Below are 22,752 nucleotides of genomic sequence, written 5' to 3'. Positions count from 1 at the left end.
GGGGTGTTCAGCGAGTAATCCAACACATTTTTTATCCTTCGCCAATTTAACTTGAAACAATGCGGGCTTTGTTGTGGGAGACAATCGAATAGCCCCACTTGAGCCCCTCTAGTTTCACGAACTCCCAGTAGGTGGTGACTATACGTAGCCTTCAAAATGGCGTCTGTAACGGAGATGAGTGCCAAGCAGAGAGCTGTTATTTTGCCAGAAAACCAGAGCATTATAGATATTCGTAGGTGCTTGCAGAATGTCTATGGAGACCTGGCAGTGGACGAAAGGACGATGAGTTGTTGGGCAAGGCGTCTCACCATCGCGACACGGTCCGATCTCCCGAATACCAGTTGATCACAAGCAGCAATGTTGGAAGGTGCAGACACACTCATTCAAGGTGCTCCACGGATCGCAAGCCAGCAACTTGCTGCTCAACTGGATGTACCTACTGACGGTGCTGACCTGACACACACACTTCCATCAGTGGGGAAACTAAGGCGTCTGCCACTACTTTTCCTTTCTGCCTAGCTGAAGACCATAAGCAGCAACGAAGGACCATCAGTGTGGAATTGCTTGCGCCGATCTTGATGAAATATGGGTTCATCTCTTCAAAATGGAAACAAAACCACAATCCATTGATTGACACCGCACAACCTCCCCTCTGAAGAAAACGCTCAAATTATATGAATGTGTGATGCTTGTTCTATCAGAGATGTCCAACAGAACCGACACCACAAATTCATGTAACTGATTCACCTAGATGGGCAGTGGGTACACTTCCTTCGGTGCAGATGCGCAGGTATGTCCAATCTCCTGTGAGAATTTCAGAGTAGCGAACACGGAGGAAATTAACAGCAACTGCTGCTAGGTGGTGCTCGTGCAAATGTGGGTCGGCGGTAAGGTGTGCAGAGGTAGTCTGTGTAGTTGTGATAACACTGTGTCCCAGTTGGGGCAGAGGTTAACGCACCTGGCTAGTAAGGAGGAGATCCTGGCTGCGAATCCCAGTCCAGTACACATTTTTTTTCTCATTGACAATGATTCCACACAATGTCCCAATGCAGCTCAACCCTTCACTTTCTCCCCCTCCACCTTCAGTTTACATAAAAAGCTAAAAGTCGAACCATCAACCCATAAAGTCGAGGCAACGGTCTTCGGGGACTTTGAAGGGCTTATTTTGTTTGACATCATCACGGTGCAACGATCACCTCTGAAGGGTATTGTGCTACCCTCAGGAAATGGAAGAAACGCCTTCAGTGTGTTCGTCACCACAAAAATGCAAACGTACTACTTCTCCATGATAACACGAGACTGAGAAGTCTGCTCACCCGAGAGCAACTCCGAAACTTCATTGGAATGTTTCTCCTCATCTACCCTATAGCCCCGATCTCGCGCCTTCTAACTTCAGTCTGTTTGACCTAATGAAGGACGGACTCCGCAGGAAGCCGTACTGGATGATGGGGAGGTTATTGACGGAGCAAGACTTTGGCTCCAATATCGACCAGTAGATTGGCACCATGCGGGGAGACAGGCCTTCACAGTAAGACTACGTAAGGCCATCGCACTGAACAAAGATTGTGTTGAAAAACAGGGTTTTGTAGTCAGAAGAATTGGGAATAATATTGTGTATTGGAATGCTGGCTAAAACCAATCCGTTTTCAGTGAAAAAAGTCTGTAGCATTACTTATAGAATGCCTCTCGTATATCTACGGGACCTCCTTCGCAAACTCTTTGCTAACATGGAGTCCACCCAACAATCGGATTTTTGTAATTTATCAATCACACAAATTACTTCGGTACAGCTCTCAAAAACTCTGGAGAAAAATCTACTTTTAAGATTTCCGAGAAAGTTTAATTCACAAAAATGAGGTGCATTTTATGGAAATCTACATGTCTACCTGTTAACATCAGATAGTATATGGATCGCAGTTTCGACTCACTCAATGGTCTTTTACCGTTTTATGTTGTTTGTTCTATTCGAACGTCTATATCATTTAAATATAAAATTCATCAAATATACGCTAAATAACTCATATAAAAACATATATGAAAAATTTATGTCGTCTTTTTTCTAGCTACATACTTCACTCATCGCAAATATAAATCCTTAGTTATCAAAGTTCTGTTAAAGACTGTTAAATATTGCTCAAATTTAAACAGATTACTTATTTATTATCAGTCTTTCATAAAATATTGATTCCAAGAATTCATATTTGCAGTGCATGCGATATGTTATTGGAAACTAGAACATATGCATTTTTTGTAAAAAAAAAATTACAATTAGATAAGTATTAATTATATATTTGACGAATATTATATTTAAGTGCTATAGATATTCGAATTGAAAGAAAAAGAGAAAACAGAAGAAAGACGTCTAGTCAAGTTGTGTTGGGAGAGGTACTTCAAGATCGTGGGCTGTTCTGATGACATGAACGTTGTTTGGTAGAGATCCGCGTTCGCTAGTGGACATAAGGTACACGATATCCATGAGGATCAATAAAGTTCCTCAGTTCTAAATTCTAGTTTCCCACTTGAACCTAGATGCGTTTGTTTACTACCATTGCCCCACGCATAAGTATTTGGTCGCTTGTCTTTTTGCAGTGGAAAACAGCGATAGAAAAGGAATGTAAAATTACTTCTTGTGCTGATGAATCCAATTACGTACGGTATGTGATAAGCTTGCATTGGTTTGTGAGAATGAGTGCAGACTGGATCATCCCTACAAGTTTGCAAACTGTTACCTTGAACGGTCAATACATCTATCACTAAAGTCAAGTGTTGCAAGCTGATTTCCTAGAACAGTATAATTCTGTAATTTCTTCGTCTGAATGAGCCACGCTAGCGAGCCTCCATCTTGTCTTGATAAATGTCCCACTCATCTGCGGAGTAAGCATTCAGAACTATAAATAATCAGTAGGTCAATGCATGCTTGTCAGTTTTCAGGAAGGAAGGTAAAACTACGTATGATGTGCGGCTGCACTATTTCACTGAACTGCTACGATTACGTGTCCAACAGAAAGTTATTCTTTTATTAAATGCTCTTTCAGCTAGTTGACTTATCTCCAGTGAGAATTTATACGCTCACAACCGGTGGAATTGCTGTTAGGAGAAAGCTCACATATGTTCAGAGTTCTCTCGCTCTCACATAATTAATTCCTGTAGCGCCTATGTTATTTAAATATGCTGGCACATTCTTTCCGTTGCGCTCGATTTGTGTTTGACCTTTTCTGCGAGTAGCGTTCAATAAGTTACCCAACAGTTATATCTGAAATCGAGTTGCTTGTATTCAGGATTCCAGTACACCAGACTATTTCCCACTCTTTTTGGCTACAAAACCCAGTTTTTCAACACAATCTCCGGTAAATGCGACGGCCTTTCACCGCCTTACTGGGAGAGCGTGCATGTCCACGGGGTACCACTCTATTGGCCGACATTGAGGCAACATCTTGCTTCATCAGTAACACCTCCATCATCCATGCACTGCTCCTTCACTGGGCCATGCAGATGGGAGGAAAGTCGGAAGGTGCGAGATTCGGTCTGTAGTTTGGTTAAAGAAGAGACATTCATTGTAGCTTACGGAACAACTCTCGGGTGTGCAGACTTGTGTTCCTTTGTATTTGTGTTGACGAACACACTGAAGTTCATTTCTTCAATTTCCTCAGGGTAGCACTATACACTCCCGAGTTGATCGTTGCACAATGAGGGAGCGTATCAAACAGGTTAAGCCCTCCAGACTACCTAACAGATCAACGAAAATTTCTGTCCCGACACTGACAATGTTGAGTGTTTATAGAAAAAGTTCAAGGCAATCGTAAAATGCGTTTTAGACAGGTTCCTGCCGAGTAAAACTGTGAGTGACGGGAAAAACCCACTGCGGTTCAACAACAAAGTTAGGAAACTACTGCGAAAGCAAAGAGAGCTTCACCGCAAATTTTAACGCAGCCAAAACCTCTCAGACAAACAGAAGCTAAACGATGTCAAAGTTAGTGTAAGGAGGGCTATGCGTGAAGCGCTCAGTGAATTCTAAAGTAAAATTCTATGTACGGTACCGACTTTGTAACAACGACTCTGTACTATTTTACATATAAGTAATTTTTTCATTTGATTTTATGATAAGCTTGTGTAATCGATGTTCTGATTTCATTTCTTTTGTTTCATGCCATTATCTTAAGAAAACTTTAAATGAGTTTCAATGTGAATATTAATGTTTATGTCAAGTAATATTGCAATAGAATTGAAATGTAACAAATCTTGAAACTGTTGTAAGATGTTTAAAATTGTAACTGTGCGTCTGGTCCATACGTAGGCAATGTGTTAGTATATTTAGAATGCAAAACCTCGGGTGAATACCCGGTCTCTCAGGGAACGGTAAAAGGTGGATGGCAGGCGAGCGCGGGAAAATGCACACGGGCACTGCACGGCACAACGGGCTCAGCAGTAGTAGTTGGAGTTTGGCACTGGCCTGAGCAACACCTGCTGGAGCGAGGAGGCTCTCCTGGAAGACATAGCTCCACTGAGCCTCGGGTATGCCGTTCCAACGCCCACACAGCATGGCAAAATACCATAGGCACTAAATGGAAAAGTATTGCGACGCTAAGAAGAATTACAGTGCCGATACGTCAAGAGCCATAGCTGTGGTTGTATGTGTGTTCTGTGCCTCGCCATCTTGCCGGCCGCCAACCGCCGCCTCGATACATGAGGTTGAAACTTTTAGTACTGTACTCGTATGGAGCAGAGAGTGAACTGTTTTTGTTGGGTGCAATAATAACCTAAATTTTACCAGAACTTTTCCATCATTTAATTATCCTCACAACTAACATAGACAGTGTCCTTTCCAAACGTTGTGCAATCAGAGTGTCCCGAAATGAAAATTAAAAACTGTGTTCATAATAATTATTTCCAGAACTAGCTATATTAGAATGGTGTTTGAAGAAATGTTTTGTTAATGAACCAGTAAATGAATAGCGAAGGTCTAACTAAGTCGAAATATAACTTTAGTATTGATATAGTAATGAAGTTTATTATTTCTAGACAGATTTAAAGGCATTTAAATGAGCAGTAAATAAGATGAAAAGAGTAGTATGTATTGTATGTTAACTGGGGACCTAGAAACGACGGAGAAGCTCCGTCCCCCCGCAGCCGCAGTGGTCCGCAACCCCACGACGACTACCGCGGTCCACTTCACCCCTCCGCCGCCCCACACCGAACCCAGGGTTATTGTGCAGTTCGGCCCCCGGTGGACCCCCCAGGGAACGTCTCACACCAGACCAGTGTAACCCCTATGTTTGGGTGGTAGAGTAATGGTGTACGTGGAGAACTTATTTGCGCAGCAATCGCCGACATAGTGTAACTGAGGCGGAATAAGGAGAACCAGCCCGCATTCGCCGAGGCAGATGCAAAACCGCCTAAAAACTATCCACAGACTGGCCGGTTCACCGGACCTCGGCACAAATTCGCCGGGTGGATTCGTGCCGGGGACCAGACGCTCCTTCCTGCCTGGAAAGCCATGCGTTAAGACAGCACGGCCAACCAGGGGGGGCACAAAAGAGTAGTAACTTATATACTGGAAATCTTCAATGAATAATAAATTCAGTAATCATTTTTTTAACTACAGCAATCATAACAGTTTCATGCCCCCCCCCCCCCCCCCCGCCCCCAATTCATTTGAATTCTGAAGCGTTCTAAATTGGTTTGACCAGCAAACGTTAAAGTCAATATGAAAGTCAAAATTTATCAGTGTTTTATCTTTATTAAAGTTGACATTTTGTGTGTGGCATGAAAGTACAATTTCTAGGGTAACCTATGACCGATTTTTATCAGATTAATGGACAGTATAAATTATTATAGTAAACATTATAGTGTAGTGTTATGTATTCATGATTTTGCATATCAGTGCAGAACGTGAAACTATCAGTTCAATAGATTTTCTGGTTCAAAAATTCTACTATATTATGCAGTGTTACAGCTTCTTGTTTTGCATAATCATATACCAACTTGTACAGGGAAGAAACTCAGTTAATGCCTACTTAGGCTGGCGACCGTATTATTGTCACATTGGTAGCATCTTCTGGTTTGCTTTTGATCCAGCCTGACGTGTGATTGCATTTGGAACTTACTTGACGTATCATTGTTATTACAGAGTGGATGTAAGTCTGATTTGCCACCATTCAGGTACACGCGGTCCGTATCTATGCGAAAATCATTTCTCATAAGGTGAATCCCGCTCACTTACCATAGCACAGGCTTTAACGAGTACTGTGTCAGGGATTACAACTGGACAGAAAATCCTAGGAAGTTCTGGTCTTACGTTAAATCAGTAAGTGGATCGAAACAGCATATCCAGACACTCCGGGATGATAATGGCATTGAAACAGAGGATGACACGCGTAAAGCTGAAATACTAAACACCTTTTTCCAAAGCTGTTTCACAGAGAAAGACCACACTGCAGTTCCTTCTCTAAATCCTCGCACGAACGAAAAAGTGGCTGACATCGAAATAAGTGTCCAAGCAATAGGAAAGCAACTGAAATCACTCAGAGGAAAGTCTAGTGGAATTGAAGGGATAACAATTCGACTATACACAGCCATGTACCGCTAGTCTCTAGAGGAACGGAAAAGAGCACAGGTAGTCCCAGTTTTCAAGAAGGGTCGTCGAGCAGATGCGAAAACCGTAGGCGTATATCTCTGACATCGATCTGTTGTAGAATTTTAGAACATTTTTTGCTTGCGTATCATGTCATTTCTGGAAACCCAGAATCTACTCTGTAGGAATAAACATGGATTCCGGAAACAGCGATCGTGTGAGATCCAACTCGCTTTATTTGTTCATGAGAGCCAAAAAATATTAGATACAGGCTCCCAGGTAGATGCTATTTTCCTTGACTTCCGGAAGGCGTTTGATACAGTTCCGCACTGTCGCCTGATAAAGTAAGAGCCTACGGAATATCAGACCAGCTGTGTGGCTGGATTGAAGAGTTTTTAGCAAACAGAACACAGCATGTTGTTCTCAATGGAGACGTCTACAGACAAAGTAACCTCTGGCGTGCCACAGGGGAGTGTTATGGGACCATTGCTTTTCACAATATATATGAGTGACCTAGTAGATAGTATCTGAAGTTCCATGCGGCTTTTCGCAGATGATGGTGTAGTATACAGAGAAGTTGCAGCGTTAGAAAATTGCAGCGAAATGCAGGAAGACCTGCACCGGATATGCACTTGGTGCAGGGGGTGGCAACTGACCCTTAACATAGACAGATGCAATGTACTGCGAATACATAGAAAGAAGGATCCTTTATTGTATGATTATATGATAGCAGAACAAACACTGGTAGCAGTTACTTCTGTAAGAAATCTGGGAGTATGCGTGCGGAACAATTTAAAGTGGAATGATCATATAAAATTAATACTTGGTAAGGCGGGTGCCAGGTTAAGATTCATTGGGAGAGTCCTTAGAAAATGTAGTCCATCAACAAAGGAGGTGGCTTAAAAAACATTCGTTCGACCTGTACTTGAGTATTGCTCAGCAATGTGGGATCCGTACCAGATCGGGTTGACGGAGGAGATAGACAAGATCCAAAGAAGAGCGGCGCGTCTCGTCACAGGGTTATTTGGTAAGCGTGACAGCGTTACGGAGATGTTTAGCAAACTCGAGTGGCAGACTCTGCAAGAGAGGCGCTCTGCATCGCGGTGTAGCTTGCTGTCCAGGTTTCGAGAGGGTGCGTTTCTGGATGAGGTATCGAATATACTGCTTCCCCTACTTATACCTCCCGAGGAGATCACGAGTGTAAAATTAGAGAGATTCGAGCGCGCACAGAGGCTTTCCGGCAATAGTTCTTCCCGCGAACCATACGCGACTGGAACAGGAAAGGGAGGTATTGACAGTGGCACGTAAAGTGCCCTCCGTCACACACCGTTGGGTGGCTTGCGGAGTATAAATGTAGATGTAGAGTCCCAGAAGACCGTCGCTACAAACTTTTCCGGCTGAGGGTGCAGTTTTTAATTACCACTTTGGAGGAGAGGTGTCGTGTGGCACTACATGGATTCGCCGTTTTGTTTCCAGATCAAAGTGATGAACCCATGTTTCATTGCCTTTGACAATGTTAGACAAATAATTGTCACGGTCAGCCCCGTAATGCGCAGGGAATTCTATACGGAGGGTCCTTCATTGCTCTTTATGGTCTCGGGTTAGGCGGCGAGGAAACACACGGGGCACACCTTTGAGTATCCCCATTGGTGAAGAACTGTGTCGCCACTATCAACAGGGACGTCCAGTTGACCAGCAAGGTGTGATTCCGATCCATCCACCACCTCTAGTGAGTGTGTCCGCACGTTCCACCATTACATCTACATCTACAAGGATACTCTGCAAATCACATTTAAGTGCCTGGCAGAGGGTTCATCGAACCACCTTCACAATTCTCTATTATTCCAATCTCGTACAGCGCGCGGAAAGAATGAACGCTTACATCTTCCCGTACAAGCTCTGATTTCCCTCATTTTATCGTGGTGATCGTTCCGTCCTATGCAGGTCGGTGTCAACAAAGTATTTTCGCATTCGGAGGAGAAAGTTGGTGATTGGAATTTCGCGAGAAGATTCCGTTGCAACGAAAAACGCCTTTCTTCTAATGATTTCCAGCCCAAATCCGGTATCATTTCTGTGACATTCTCTCCCATATTTCGCGATAATACAAAACGTGCTGCCTTTCTTTGAACTTTTTCCATCTAGTCCGTCAGTCGTACCTGGTAAGGATCCCACACCGCGCAGCAGTATTCTAAAACAGGACAGACAAGAGTAGTGTAGGCAGTCTGCTTAGTATGTGTTACATTTTCTAAGTGCCATGCCAATAAAACGCACCCTTTGGTTAGCCATCCCCACAACATTTTCTGTGTGTTCTTTCCAATTAAGTTGTTCGTAATTGTAATACCTAGGTATTTAGTTGAATTCACTGCTTTTAGATTATACTGATTTATCGTGTAACCGAAGTTAACGAATTCCTTTTAGCACTCATGTGGATGACCACACTCTTTTCGTTATTTAGGGTCAACTGCCATTTTTCGCACCATTCAGGTATCTTTTCTAAATCATTTTGCAATTTCTTTTGATCTTCTGATGACTTTATTAGTCGATAAACGACAGCGTCATCTGCAAACAACCGAAGACGGCTGCTCAGGTTGTGTCAATAGACTGTTTCCTTCGATGTAATTCATAATGTTCGAACACAATATACGTTCTAAAATCCTGCTGCATATCAACGTTAACGACATGGGTCTGTAATTAAGTGGATTACTCCTACTACCTTTCTTGAATATTGGTGTCACCTGTGCAGCTTTCCAGTCTTTGGGTACGGATCTTTCGTAGAGCGAACAGTTGTATATGATTAAGTATGGAGCTAATGCATCAGCATACTCCGAAAGGAACCTAATTGGTATACAGTTTGGACCAGAAGACTTGCTTTTATTAAGTGATTTGTGTTGCTTCACTACTCTGAGGATATTTACTTCTACGTTACTCATGTTGGCAGCTGTTCTCGATTTGAATTCTGGAATATTTACTTCGTCTTCTTTTGTGAAGGCATTTTGGAAGGCTATGTTTAGTAACTCTGCTTAGGCAGCACTGTCTTCGATAGTATCTCCATTGTTAACGTGCAGAGAAGCCATTGATTGTTTCTTGCCGCTAACATACTTCACATACCACCAGAATCTCTTTGGATTTTCTTCCAAGTTTCGAGACAAAGTTTCGTTGTGGAAACTGTTATAGGCGTCTTGCATTGAACTCCGCGCTAAGTTTCGAGCTTCTGTAAAGGATCTCCAATCTTGGGGATTTTGCGTCTGTTTAAATTTGGCATGTTTGTTTCGGTTTTTTTTGTGGTTTTTGGGCGCACAACTTCAATGGTCATTAGCGCCCTGACTACGTTAAGAATGCACCGCGAGGCACAAGTTTAAAACAACTAAAAGGGAAAACACGATAAAAGACAGACTGACAGGCTTAGGATTAAAAAACAGCATCATATGTCCTTAGAGAGGTTTGTCAAATTGATAAAACGAAGAACGCGAGCTGTGTTCTCGTGGGTCATCCGCTAAAATGGCATCTAGAGTACATGGCAGGCCAAGATCAAGATGCAGTGTGTTAAAATCCGGACAGGACATTAAAATGTGGCGGACCGTCAGCAATTGACCACATGGGCAGAACGGCGCCGGCGCAGCCGTCAGCAGATGGCGATGGCTGAACCGGCAGTGTCCAATGCGTAACCGGGCCAAAACGACCTCCTCCCGCCGAGAAGGGCGGGAGGAGGACGTCCAAGCCGCGGGAAGAGGTTTCAAGGCCCGAAGCTTGTTGTCTGTAAGTGCAGCCCAATCGGCATGCCACAGCGATAAAATGCGCCGACAAATTACCCTGCTACAATCCGACGAAGGGACACAACAAGAAGCTGTCCGAGGCTGGAGGACCGCAGCCTTGGCCGCGGCATCTGCAGCTTCGTTCCCAGGGATACCGACGTGGCCAGGAACCCACATAAGGCTAACCGGAGAACCGACGTCCACCAGCTGCTGAAGAGAGCGTTGGATCCGGTGCACGAAAGGGTGAACCGGGTACGGATCACTGAGGCTCTGGATGGCGCTCAGGGAATCAGAGCAGATGACATAAGCAGAATGTCGGTGGCGGCAGATGTAAAGAACAGCCTGGTAGAGGGCAAAGAGCTCAGCTGTGAAGACCGAACAATGGCCATGGAGCCGGTATTTGAAACTTTGTGCCCCGACAATAAAGGAACACCCGACCCCGTCATTGGTCTTAGAGCCATCTGTATAAATGAAAGTCATGTTGATGAACTTCGAACGAAGTTCCAAAAAACGGGAGTGGTAGACCGAACCGGGGGTAACCTCTTTTGGGAGCGAGCTGAGGTCAAGGTGAACGCGGACCTGAGCCTGGAGCCAAGGTGGCGTGTGGCTCTCGCCCACTCGAAAGGTTGCAGGGGAGTGAAAAATTAAGGTGTTGAAGGAGGCGACGAAAGCGAACTCCAGGGGGTAGCAGGGCAGAGACATACAACCCGTATTGACAGTTGAGAGAGTCGTCAAAAAAGGAACGATAAGACGGGTGGTCGGGCATTGACAGTAGCCGACAGGCATACCGACAAAGCAGTATATCGCACCGGTAGGTGAGTGGCAATTCGCCAGCGTCAGCATGAAGACTCTCTACGGGACTAGTATAAAACGCTCCGGTCGCAAGTCGTAAACCCTGATGTTGTATGGAGTTGAGGCGGCGTAAGATGGATGGCCGTGCAGAGGAGTATACGAAGCTCCCATAATCCAGCTTGGATCGGACGATCGACCGATATAGACGAAGTAGGACGGTTCGATCTGCTCCCCACGACATACCACTGAGAACACGGAGGACATTTAAAGAACGGGTACAACGGGCAGCCAAATATGACATGTGGAGACCAACTAAGTTTCCTGTCAAATGTAAGACCTAAGAATTTAGTTGTCTCCACGAATGGGAGAGCAACGGGACTGAGTCGTAAGGACGGTGGGAGAAACTCTTTGTAGCGCCAGAAGTTAATACAGACCGTCTTCTCGGCAGAAAAACGGAAGCCATTGGCGACACTCCATGAGTAAAGACGGTCAAGAGAACGCTGAAGACAGCGCTCCAGGACACGTGTACACTGCGCGCTGCAATAGATGGTAAAATCGTCCACGAAAAGGGAGCCTGATACATCAGATGGGAGGCAATCCATTATTGGACTGATCGCGATGGCGAAGAGAGCGACGCTCAAAACTGAGCCCTGTGGCACTCCATTCTCCTGGTGAAAGGTGTCTGACAGAACAGAACCTACACGTACCCTGAACTGTCGATCCATTAAAAAGGAACGAATAAAAAGAGGAAGGCGACCGCGAAGACCCCATGTATGCATGGTGCGGAGAATGCCCGCCCTCCAACAGGTGTCGTAAGCCTTCTCCAAATCACAGCCGCGGTCGGGCGCTTCCGCAAGAAGTTATTCATAATGAAGGTCGACAAGGTAACCAGATGGTCAACAGCAGAGTGGCGCCTACGAAATCCGCATTGTACATTGGTAAGTAGGCGTCGAGACTCGAGCAGCCAAACCAAACGAGAGTTAACCATTCGCTCCATCACTTTACAGACACAGCTGGTAAGCGAGATGGGTCGATAACTGGAAGGCAAGTGCTTGTCCTTCCCCGGTTTAGGAATCGGGACAACAATAGACTCGCACCAGCATGCGGGAACATGTCCCTCAGTCCAGATGCGATTGTAAGTACGAAGAAGAAAACCTTTACCCGCAGGAGAAAGGTTCTTCAGCATCTGAATATGAATAGAATCAGGCCCTGGAGCGGAGGACCGTGACCGGGCAAGTGCGTTTTCGAGTTCCCGCATGGTGAATGGGGCATTATAACTTTCACGATTCGAGGAGCGGAAGTTAGGTGGCCTAGTCTCCTTTGCCTGTTTGCGGGGGAGGAAGGCAGGGTGGTAATGAGCGTAGCTCGAAACCTCTGCGAAAAAGCGGCCGAAGGCATTGGAGACATCCTCAGGGGCCACACGGACGTCATTCGCGACCGTCAAGCCAGAAAATGGTGAGTGGACCTTAGTGCCAGATAGCCGGCGCAGGCTACCCCAGACAACAGAAGAAGGAGTAAAACTGTTGAAGGTGCTTGTGAAAGCAGCCCAGCTGGCTTTCTTGCTTTCTTTCAGAATACGACGACACTGTGCACATAATCGTTTATAATTAATACAATTCGCCACTGTAGGGTGGCGTTTAAAGGTGCGTAAAGCACGTCGACGAGCACGTAAAGCGTCTCTACATGCTGCGGTCCACCAGGGGACCGGTACGCGACGTGGAGAAGAAGTAGGGTGAGGGATGGAATATTCAGCAGCAGCGAGAATGACTTCCGTGAGGTGGGCGACCTGACGATCGCAGCTTGTGAAGGTTTGATCCTGAAAGGTCGCCCTGGAAGAGAAGAGCCTCCGGCCTGCTTTGGAGATGTTCCAACTAGATGAGCACGGGGAGGGGGTATGCTGCAGGAGATGGATAACACACGGGAAGTGGTCGCTCGAATATGTATCAGAAAGTGCATACCACTCAAACCGGCGTGCAAGTTGGGGAGTACATATAGAGAGGTCTAAATGGGAATAGGTGTGAGATGTGTCCGAAAGAAAAGTAGGGGCGCCAGTATTGAGGCAGACAAGATTGAGCTGGTTGAAAAGGTCTGCTAACAAGGAGCCCCTCGGGCAGGATGCCGGAGAGCCCCAAAGGAGATGGTGGGCATTGAAGTCTCCAGTTAACAAAAATGGGGCAGGTAGCTGAGCAATAAGCTGCCTCATGTCTGCCCTGGTAATGGCAGATGACGATGGAGTGTAGACGGTACAAATGGAAAATGTAAAAGCGGGGAGAGTAATGCGGATGGCAACTGCCTGCAGGCCGGTGTGCAATGTGATGGGATCATAGTAATTATCATCCCGGACCAGCAACATAACCCCTCCATGAGCCGGAATACCTGCCACAGGGGGTAGGTCAAAACGCGCAGAGGTGTAGTGTGCCAAGGCAATTTGATCGCATGGGCGTAGCTTCGTTTCCTGGAGGGCTACGACGAGCGGACGGTGCAAGCGGAGCAGCAACTTCAAGTCCTCTCGGTTGGAGCGAATGCTGCGAATATTCCAGTGAATAAGTGCCATCATAAGAAGAAAAGGAAAGTGAAAGAAGGGGTCACCTCGAAGGCCGCTGAGGGCCTGGCTTCGAGCGAGCACTGCCGCCGCTATCAGTAGGCGATCGTCCATTGGGTCTATAGGTTCATCGGCCATCTTGGTAAGATGGCCAGGAGGGGGAGCTTCCTCCGCCAGTGAACGGCCAGATGTTCGGCTACCAGCGGTGCGGCCAGGCGAAACGGATGACGGCCTGGGGCGGCAACCGCTGGGTGGCGCAGGAGAAGAAATGCGCCGTGGCGGAGAACGAGAACTGTGCTTCCTATGAGCCTTCTTGGAAGGTCGTTTGGTGGAAGTACCGGTCGAAGGCTGGGAGGTCGAGGTACGTAGGAAGTCGGCACAGGATGGTTCCTTCTTGAAGGCCCGTGCATCTGACTTCTGGGTCTTCGTCTTAGCAGAAGCTGATGAAGGGGCTGGTGTCTGTGGGGTGATGGGAGGAAGAGGAGACGTCGACCGCGCGATCTTAGCACTGACCGAACGGGCGACCGTGGTGCTGAAGGTCAGATCGCATGTCTGGGTTGCCACCTCCCTGGTCGTCCGAGGAGAAGCCTGGACAGTACTGTATTTCCCCGCTGGGAGCAGCGTGGGCTTCCTACTAGCCAAAAGCTTGCGAGCAGCTGAGGTGGACACTTTCTCTTTGACCCGAATTTCTTGGATACAGCGTTCGTCCTTCTAGACGGGACAGTCGCGGGAGGATGCGGCATGGTCATCCTGACAGTTCACACAACGAGGAGACGGAGGTGGACAGTCACCCTCATGGGCATCCCTGTCACAAGTGACATTTAGCCACATTGGAACACGACTGTCGTGTGTGATTGAAACGCTGACACTGGTAGCAGCGCGTAGGTGTCAGGACATAGGGGCGAACAGAAATAACCTCGTAGCCCGCCTTGATGCGTGATGGCAGCTTAACACTATCAAAGGTCAAGAAAAGTGTCCGGGTTGGTACAAGGTCATTGTTGACCTTTTTCATGACCCTATGGACAGCCGTCACGCCCTGCTCAGCGAGGAAAGATTGAATCTCCTCGTCAGTCAATCCGTCGAGGGATCTAGTATAGACTACACCACGAGACGAATTCAAAGTTCGGTGAGCCTCCACCCGGACAGGGAACGTGTACAGGAGTGTGGCCCGAAGCAGTTTTCGTGCCTGAAAGGCGCTCTCAGTTTCTAGTAATAAGGTACCGTTACGCAACCTGGTACAAGATTTGACAGATCCGGCTATGGCATCTACGCCCTTCTGGATAACGAAAGGGTTGACAGAGGAAAAATCCTTTCCGTCCTCAGAGCGAGATACGACGAGGAACTGTGGGGCAGGCGGTAGTACTTTTGTCACTGGTGGCTGGTCAAGTTTCCGTTTTTGGGAAGAAGTCGAGAGAGATGGAGTGGAATCCATTGCGGAGGAATCCCCCATGATTGCCAGCGTCTCCGATGGCGCGCTCCTTCCTTGTGGGGACCCTGTCAGAGGGCACTCCCACCTTAGGTGAATGTTTATCCCTCAGGTCACACCTCCCGTGAAACAGACGGAGGGACCAATTGGCATGGTCAGAAGGTATCAGCTCAGGCAATCAGCCCTCCCTGGGCCTGGCCTTTACCAGGGGGTACGTGCGTGCCTTACATGTCTACCCAGGGCGGGGAATTACGCGTTACCCCGTCACCGGCTACGCGTGCGAACGCGTGGGTCGGCCTTCAGGCGCGCACAGGGAGGAAGGAAGAAGAGGAAAAAGAAGAGAGAGGGAGAGAGAGGACAGACTGTCTCAAACGCCGAGGTGGAGGCAAGGAGAAGGAGGCAAGGAGAAGGAGGCAAGGAGAAGGAGGCAAGGAGAAGGAGGCAAGGAGAAGGAGGCAAGGAGAAGGAGGCAAGGAGAAGGAGGCAAGGAGAAGGAGGCAAGGAGAAGGAGGCAAGGAGAAGGAGGCAAGGAGAAGGAGGCAAGGAGAAGGAGGCAAGGAGAAGGAGGCAAGGAGAAGGAGGCAAGGAGAAGGAGGCAAGGAGAAGGAGGCAAGGAGAAGGAGGCAAGGAGAAGGAGGCAAGGAGAAGGAGGCAAGGAGAAGGAGGCAAGGAGAAGGAGGCAAGGAGAAGGAGGCAAGGAGAAGGAGGCAAGGAGAAGGAGGCAAGGAGAAGGAGGCAAGGAGAAGGAGGCAAGGAGAAGGAGGCAAGGAGAAGGAGGCAAGGAGAAGGAGGCAAGGAGAAGAAGGCAAGGAGAAGAAGGCAAGGAGAAGAAGGCAAGGAGAAGAAGGCAAGGAGAAGAAGGCAAGGAGAAGAAGGCAAGGAGAAGAAGGCAAGGAGAAGAAGGCAAGGAGAAGAAGGCAAGGAGAAGAAGGCAAGGAGAAGAAGGCAAGGAGAAGAAGGCAAGGAGAAGAAGGCAAGGAGAAGAAGGCAAGGAGAAGAAGGCAAGGAGAAGAAGGCAAGGAGAAGAAGGCAAGGAGAAGAAGGCAAGGAGAAGAAGGCAAGGAGAAGAAGGCAAGGAGAAGAAGGCAAGGAGAAGAAGGCAAGGAGAAGAAGGCAAGGAGAAGAAGGCAAGGAGAAGAAGGCAAGGAGAAGAAGGCAAGGAGAAGAAGGCAAGGAGAAGAAGGCAAGGAGAAGAAGGCAAGGAGAAGAAGGCAAGGAGAAGAAGGCAAGGAGAAGAAGGCAAGGAGAAGAAGGCAAGGAGAAGAAGGCAAGGAGAAGAAGGCAAGGAGAAGAAGGCAAGGAGAAGAAGGCAAGGAGAAGAAGGCAAGGAGAAGAAGGCAAGGAGAAGAAGGCAAGGAGAAGAAGGCAAGGAGAAGAAGGCAAGGAGAAGAAGGCAAGGAGAAGAAGGCAAGGAGAAGAAGGCAAGGAGAAGAAGGCAAGGAGAAGAAGGCAAGGAGAAGAAGGCAAGGAGAAGAAGGCAAGGAGAAGAAGGCAAGGAGAAGAAGGCAAGGAGAAGAAGGCAAGGAGAAGAAGGCAAGGAGAAGAAGGCAAGGAGAAGAAGGCAAGGAGAAGAAGGCAAGGAGAAGAAGGCAAGGAGAAGAAGGCAATGAGAAGAAGGCAATGAGAAGGCAAGGAGAAGAAGGCAATGAGAAGGCAAGGAGAAGAAGGCAATGAGAAGGCAAGGAGAAGAAGGCAATGAGAAGGCAAGGAGAAGAAGGCAATGAGAAGGCAATGAGAAGGCAAGGAGAAGAAGGCAATGAGAAGGCAAGGAGAAGAAGGCAATGAGAAGGCAAGGAGAAGAAGGCAATGAGAAGGCAAGGAGAAGAAGGCAAGGGAAAGAGTAAGGAAGACAGTGAGGTGGTAAAGAGCAAAGAAAGGAACCAACCAAAGGAAGGAAGAAACGAGAAGTGAAAAAGCAAAATGACCGCAAATAGGGGTCGTGGAACCGTCCGTCTCCGGACGCAGGCGCTAACTACCCCCTTGAGGGGGAGGGACTCCTTTTAGTCGCCTCTTACGACAGGCAGGAATACCTCGGGCCTATTCTAATCCCCGGACCCGCAGGGGGGTGTTTGGTTGTTTCTGCAACAGTGTTCTGACCCGATTTGTGTATAGGTCACAGCTTTGTGTGGCCGGCCGATATGCGGGCCATAGGACAAGTTCACGTGACTGTTGCGTTGATGACAGATGTCTTTCCCAACCAACTCACCGTGGCTTTGTTTTCGGTTCTAGGTCGCCGTAGGCACTCTGCAAGCGCCTACGAATATTTGAGGTGCTCTGTTTTTCCACCAAAAGAAGCTGCGTGACAACTCTGCTCGGAATGCGCTTCCATATCAGCCGCCGCTTTGAAGGTTACAAGGGGCGGAGCTGGAATCTCCCACGATGTTCCGCAGAAAATTTTGCATATTTTCTATCAAAACTGGCTGAGAAAAATTGTTGCGTTGCTTATTGAATGACCCTCTGCATTATTGCTGCAGCACACACACTATTTACATATGCCGGCACATTCTTTCTATTGTGCTGAATTTGACTTTCTTCTGTATTCAGATTTCTCGGGCATTGTGTATATTGTGTATCGTTTAAGTTTCAAGGGTTATTTTTGTCTACAGCATTAAGAGACTTCTCTTACACTACTGGCCATTAAAATTGCTACACCACGAAGATGACGTGCTACAGACGCGAAATTTAACAGACAGGAATGAGATGCTGTGTTACGCAAATGATTAGCTTTTCAGAGCATTCACACAAGGTTGGTGCCGGCGGCGACACAACGTGCTGACCTGAGGAAAGTTTCCAACCGATTTCTCATAAACAAACAGCAGTTAGCGGCGTTGCCTGGTGAAACGTTGTTGTGATGCCTTGTGTAAGGAGGAGAAATGCGTACCATCACGTTTCCGACTTTGATAAAGGTCGGATTGTAGCATATCACGATTGCGGTTTGTCGTATCGCGACATTGCTGCTCGCGTTGGTCGAGATCCAATGACTTAACAGAATATGGAATTGGTGGGTTCAGGAGCGTAATACGGAACACCGTGCTGGATCCCAACGGCCTCGCATCACTAGCAGTCGAGATGACAGGTATCTTATCTGCATGGTTGTAACGGATCGTGCAGCCACGTCTCGATCCCTGAGTCAACAGATGGGGACGTTAGCAAGGCAACAACCATCTGCACGAAGAGTTCGACGACGTTTGCAGCAGCATGGACTATGAGCTCGGAGACCGTGGCTGCGGTTACCCTTGACGCTGCATCACAGACAGGAGCACCTGCGATGGTGTACTCTACGACGAACCTGGGTGCACGAACGGCGAAACGTCATTGTTTCGGATGAATCCAGGTTCTGTTTACAGCATCATGATGGTCACATCCATGTTTGGCAACATCGCGGTGAACGCACATTTGGAAGCGTGTATTCGTCATCGCCATACTGGCGTATCACCCGGCGTGATGGTATGAGGTGCCATTGGTTACACGTGTCTGTCACCTGTTCGCATTGACGGCACTTTGAACAGTGGACGTTACATTTCAGATGTGTTACGACCCGTGGCTCTACCATTCATTCGATCCCTGCATAACCCTACATTTCAGCAGGATAATGCGCTGCCGCATGTTGTAGGTCCTGTATGGGCCTTTGTGGACACAGAAAATGTTCGACTGCTGCCCTGGCCAGCACATTCTCCAAATCTGTCACCAATTGAAGACGTCTGGTCAATGGTGGTCGAGCAACTGGCTCGTCACAATATGCCAGTCACTACTCTTGATGAACTGTGGTATCGTGTTGAAGCTGCATGGGCAGCTGTACCTGTACACGCCATCCAAGCTGTGTTAATGCCCAGGCGTATCAAGGCCGTTATTACGGCCAGAGGTGGTTGTTCTGGGTAGTGATTTCTCAGATCTATGCACCCAAATTGGGTGAAAATGTAATTACATGTCAGTTGTAGTATAATATATTTGTCCAATGAATACCCGTTTATCATCCGCATTTCTTCTTGGTGCAGCAATGTTAATGGCCAGTAGTGTATTTTTTGAGGCCACCCAGCCACAACTTACAGAGGTGCAGCTCCTCCAGCGTGTCAGGGCAGTGCCGCAAGAACGCCAGCTTCTCCAGGCCGGGGCACATGATTGCCAGCGTCCGCAACTGGCCGAGCCCCTGCAACGCGTCGAGGCAGTGCGCCGAGAGTGAGTCCGCGTCGAACCACAGCTCTGTCAGATTCCGGCACAGCGGCAGGGCAGAGCCGATCACGTACTCTGCTTTACAGACAGGCGGATTGCCGGCTTTGGGCGTCCGTGTCCTGATAATCCGCAGCTTCCGGAGTGTCGAGAAATCGACTGTCGATCGAGAGGACAGGATGACCCCCGCGATGTCGAGTCTGGTCGACAGATACTCGCACGTCAGCCTGGGACAGTCCCGCACGGCTGCCTTGTCGGCCACTGACACATTCAGGTCGGGGTAGAAAATATCCAACGCGAATTCGCGGGCCGCCTCGACGAACACGTTCCGCAGTGGGGGCAGAGCGCTTAGGATGGCGCGCGATTCGGCTGATTCGCTCGGTCGCCCTGTGCTGACGTACTTCTTGCCCCTCCACAGGTTGGTGAAGCCCGTCACGATTGCGTGCCAACGCACGCACACGGCGGCACACCGGCCCAGGTCTGGCACGGGCAGGAAGGAGAAGATGGTCAACAGAACTTCGTCCGGCAGGTTTGCTGCCATTTCTGCGAACAGAAATAAATTTACTAGTTTCACAAGCTGCGACATGGTCGCGGTTTGGAACACTGATTCAGGAAGTCTTGAATACATTTCTTTTATTTCCACAAGTTTCGTCTTTAGACTACCGGTATCGATCGGCAAAGACCATATCGAGATTTGCAGTAAAACATTGGGAAAGAAATACGACTACTGGACAGATTATGTCTTCAAATAATGAAATACGCCACAAAGAAAAATTACTTTCATGGATTGCAAAAACACGCATTACGACGAGGCACAACTGTTTTATCACCTGTCCAAAATGGATCGTTACAAAATATGCGCAAAAATCAACTTAGTATCGTCGCACATATTTTAAATATAGTTCAAACTAGGCCACAGTGCCAGCAGAGTCACACTGCCAATAGCGCTGATACTCAAACTACAGTAAAATAGCCACCACAGGGGTTCGTTGGAAGTACTGACAAAGCTATAAAATTTTACAGTAAGCAATAAATGGAAGTACGATTGGTAAAGTCTATAACGGGGTTGTCAAATACACACGTTATTACAGTGATAACACGTTAAATTTAAATGTGTTTAAACGAGACAATTAAGCAATAATATGATTGAGACACTCTTATGGCCATTTTAGAGAATTATAATTACTTGCTCAATAACAAGCTTATGGATCAAATCAATATATATTACACAAGTGTGCAATGTGCATGCCGCTAAAACGAGTTCCAGTATTTCAAATAACTTCCGGGAATTCAGCCAGGTAACACTTTCAGCGACCGCCGATATTTCGACGGGAGAACACCCCGCCATCCTCTTCCCTTTCTCGACGTGTTAGTTAGGAGGAAGGATGATGGATCATTGGGACATGCAGTCTACAGGAAACGTACTCACACCGACTTGTACTTACAAGCTAATAGTTGTCACCTTTCGGCTCAGCATGAAGGGGTACTTCTTACCTTGGTACACAGGGCACATGTCGTTTCTGACGCTGAGACTTTGCCAGCTGAGCGTTCCAATCTTGAAGTTACATTTCGTCAAAATGGTTATAGTGATAGATTGAACGTGCGTTGCGCTATCGACCAACTGTACATCGGGTGATTGATGATAATTCTGAGTCAACACCTAAGTCTACTGACTTTTTGCCTTACGTAGGAAACACGTCCAATAAGATCGGTCGTATTTTACGGAAATACGATGTGAAATGTGTTTTCCGACCTCCATCTAAAATTAGAGCACTTTTGAGTTCCGTTAAGGATGATCTTGGACTGCGTAAGGCGGGTGTATATCGTATTCCTTGTAGCTGCGGCATGGCATATATTGGTCAAACTATCAGGACCGTGGAGGACAGATGTACTGAGCATAAACGGCACACACGATTACAGCAGCCAAATAGATCTGCTATTGCCGAACATTGCTTGGATACTGGTCATCCCATGTTATATAATAACACCGAGATATTGGCATGCACGTCCAGCTATTGGGACAGTGTCATTAGGGAGCGATAGCTTTGACTTTGGTCATCTTTGGTGGCACTAGTGTTCAGCGTGTGTGTGTGTGTGTGTGTGTGTGTGTGTGTGTGTGTGTGTGTGTGTGTGTGTGTGTGTGTGTGATCTTTCCTGCTTCTGTCCGAGAACCGAGGTTTTAAATTTGCATGTACGCCGCCTGTCCGTTGCAGTTTGCCTTGAAAATGGCGGGGTGTTCTCCCGCCGAAATATCGGCGGTCGCTGAAAGTGTTACCTGGCTGAATTCCCGGAAGTTATTTGAAAGTTGTATACGCCAGGAGAAACTCAGGTCTCGAGTTCCACTATGATCATGGGACTTCCGTTGTGAGGTGCCACTCTATCCCTCCTCCATGAAGTGGGTTCCCATTTTTTACTTGAAGGGCGTGCTTTTGAAAATGTAAGGGCTAGAAAGTTTCGCCTTCCAGAGTGTTCCAGACCATTCCCCAATTATCTGGGATGTTCTGAAATGTTCGGGAATAGTCTCGAACATTCGGGGAGATTCCAGAATGTTCGCGAACATCCTGGAATATCCCATATCACTGTGGAATATTTCAGAGATCTGTCGAATGTTCTGGAACATTGTGGACCATTCGAAGCCTTTTTTGTGTGTTCTGGAATTCGCCACCGGTGGGGGTACCCATTGACAAGTGTATGTAAAGCAACACCCACTGTAGTTTCAAAAGTCAGTTCATCATCAGTGACGAAGGGAGGAACCGAAGAAGTGGTGCAGTGAGTGAATGAAAAACAGTGAAGTGTTAGTAGTCAAAGTTATACAGTGACTGAATATAAATCGAAAACAAGACGTGTGAAGTATACTTTTTAACAAAAAGTTGATTTTATTTATATTTTAGACAATGCTTAAACGTAAAACAGGAGATCTTGCCAGTTCTTTATCAGATCGCCGAAAACAAGAAGATTGGCGAAAAACGAAACAGACGAAGATCGTGAAGCATGTTTAAGTTCCCAACGAACGAGAATGAGCATCGTGAGAAGCAGAGAAACCGAAAAACAAAATGAATGGACTGAAGACTAATACTGCAAACTCAAGCCAGCCATGTAAATTTCACCCTACGAGAAGGGCGGACGAGGACAACTAAATAGCAACAAACGAAGCATTCCACTAATAACAATAATATAATAATGATAATAATAATAATATAATAATAATAGACCCCGTGGAGGCCCGGGAAAAGAATAGGCATCTGGTATGTTCTGCCAGTCGTAAAAGGCGACGAAAAGAACAAACCACTAATAGGGCTAACCCCCCTTTTAGTGTGATTACTTGGTTCAGGACTGAACTAAAGAAGCCTCGGACAAGCGCCGTCATGGTCGGGGACGACGCTTGAACCCTACGCCCGTCCACAATGGTAACGACACCGCTAGCCAACTGGAAATAGATTTAAATCCAAATAGAGCTGTTTTTGCAGGATATGCTTCCTGCAACCACCCTAGAAGGAAAACA

At 47.0% G+C, this 22,752-nt stretch overlaps 1 protein-coding gene across 1 annotated transcript; it reads left to right on the top strand.

Annotated features, from left to right (window-relative positions):
• Positions 1-1,852: 1,852 nt before the first annotated feature.
• On the top strand, positions 1,853-16,757 carry LOC124716867 (spore wall protein 2-like). The gene is made up of 2 exons (XM_047243420.1): positions 1,853-1,857; positions 15,704-16,757. Exons 1-2 carry the CDS (start codon positions 1,853-1,855, stop codon positions 16,755-16,757), a joined length of 1,059 nt encoding a protein of 352 aa, XP_047099376.1.
• The last annotated feature ends 5,995 nt before the right edge of the window (positions 16,758-22,752 follow it).

The sequence above is a fragment of the Schistocerca piceifrons genome, chromosome 9, assembly GCF_021461385.2.
Source record: "Schistocerca piceifrons isolate TAMUIC-IGC-003096 chromosome 9, iqSchPice1.1, whole genome shotgun sequence".
Lineage (NCBI taxonomy): Eukaryota > Metazoa > Arthropoda > Insecta > Orthoptera > Acrididae > Schistocerca > Schistocerca piceifrons.
This window is presented reverse-complemented; position numbering and strand designations above follow the sequence as displayed.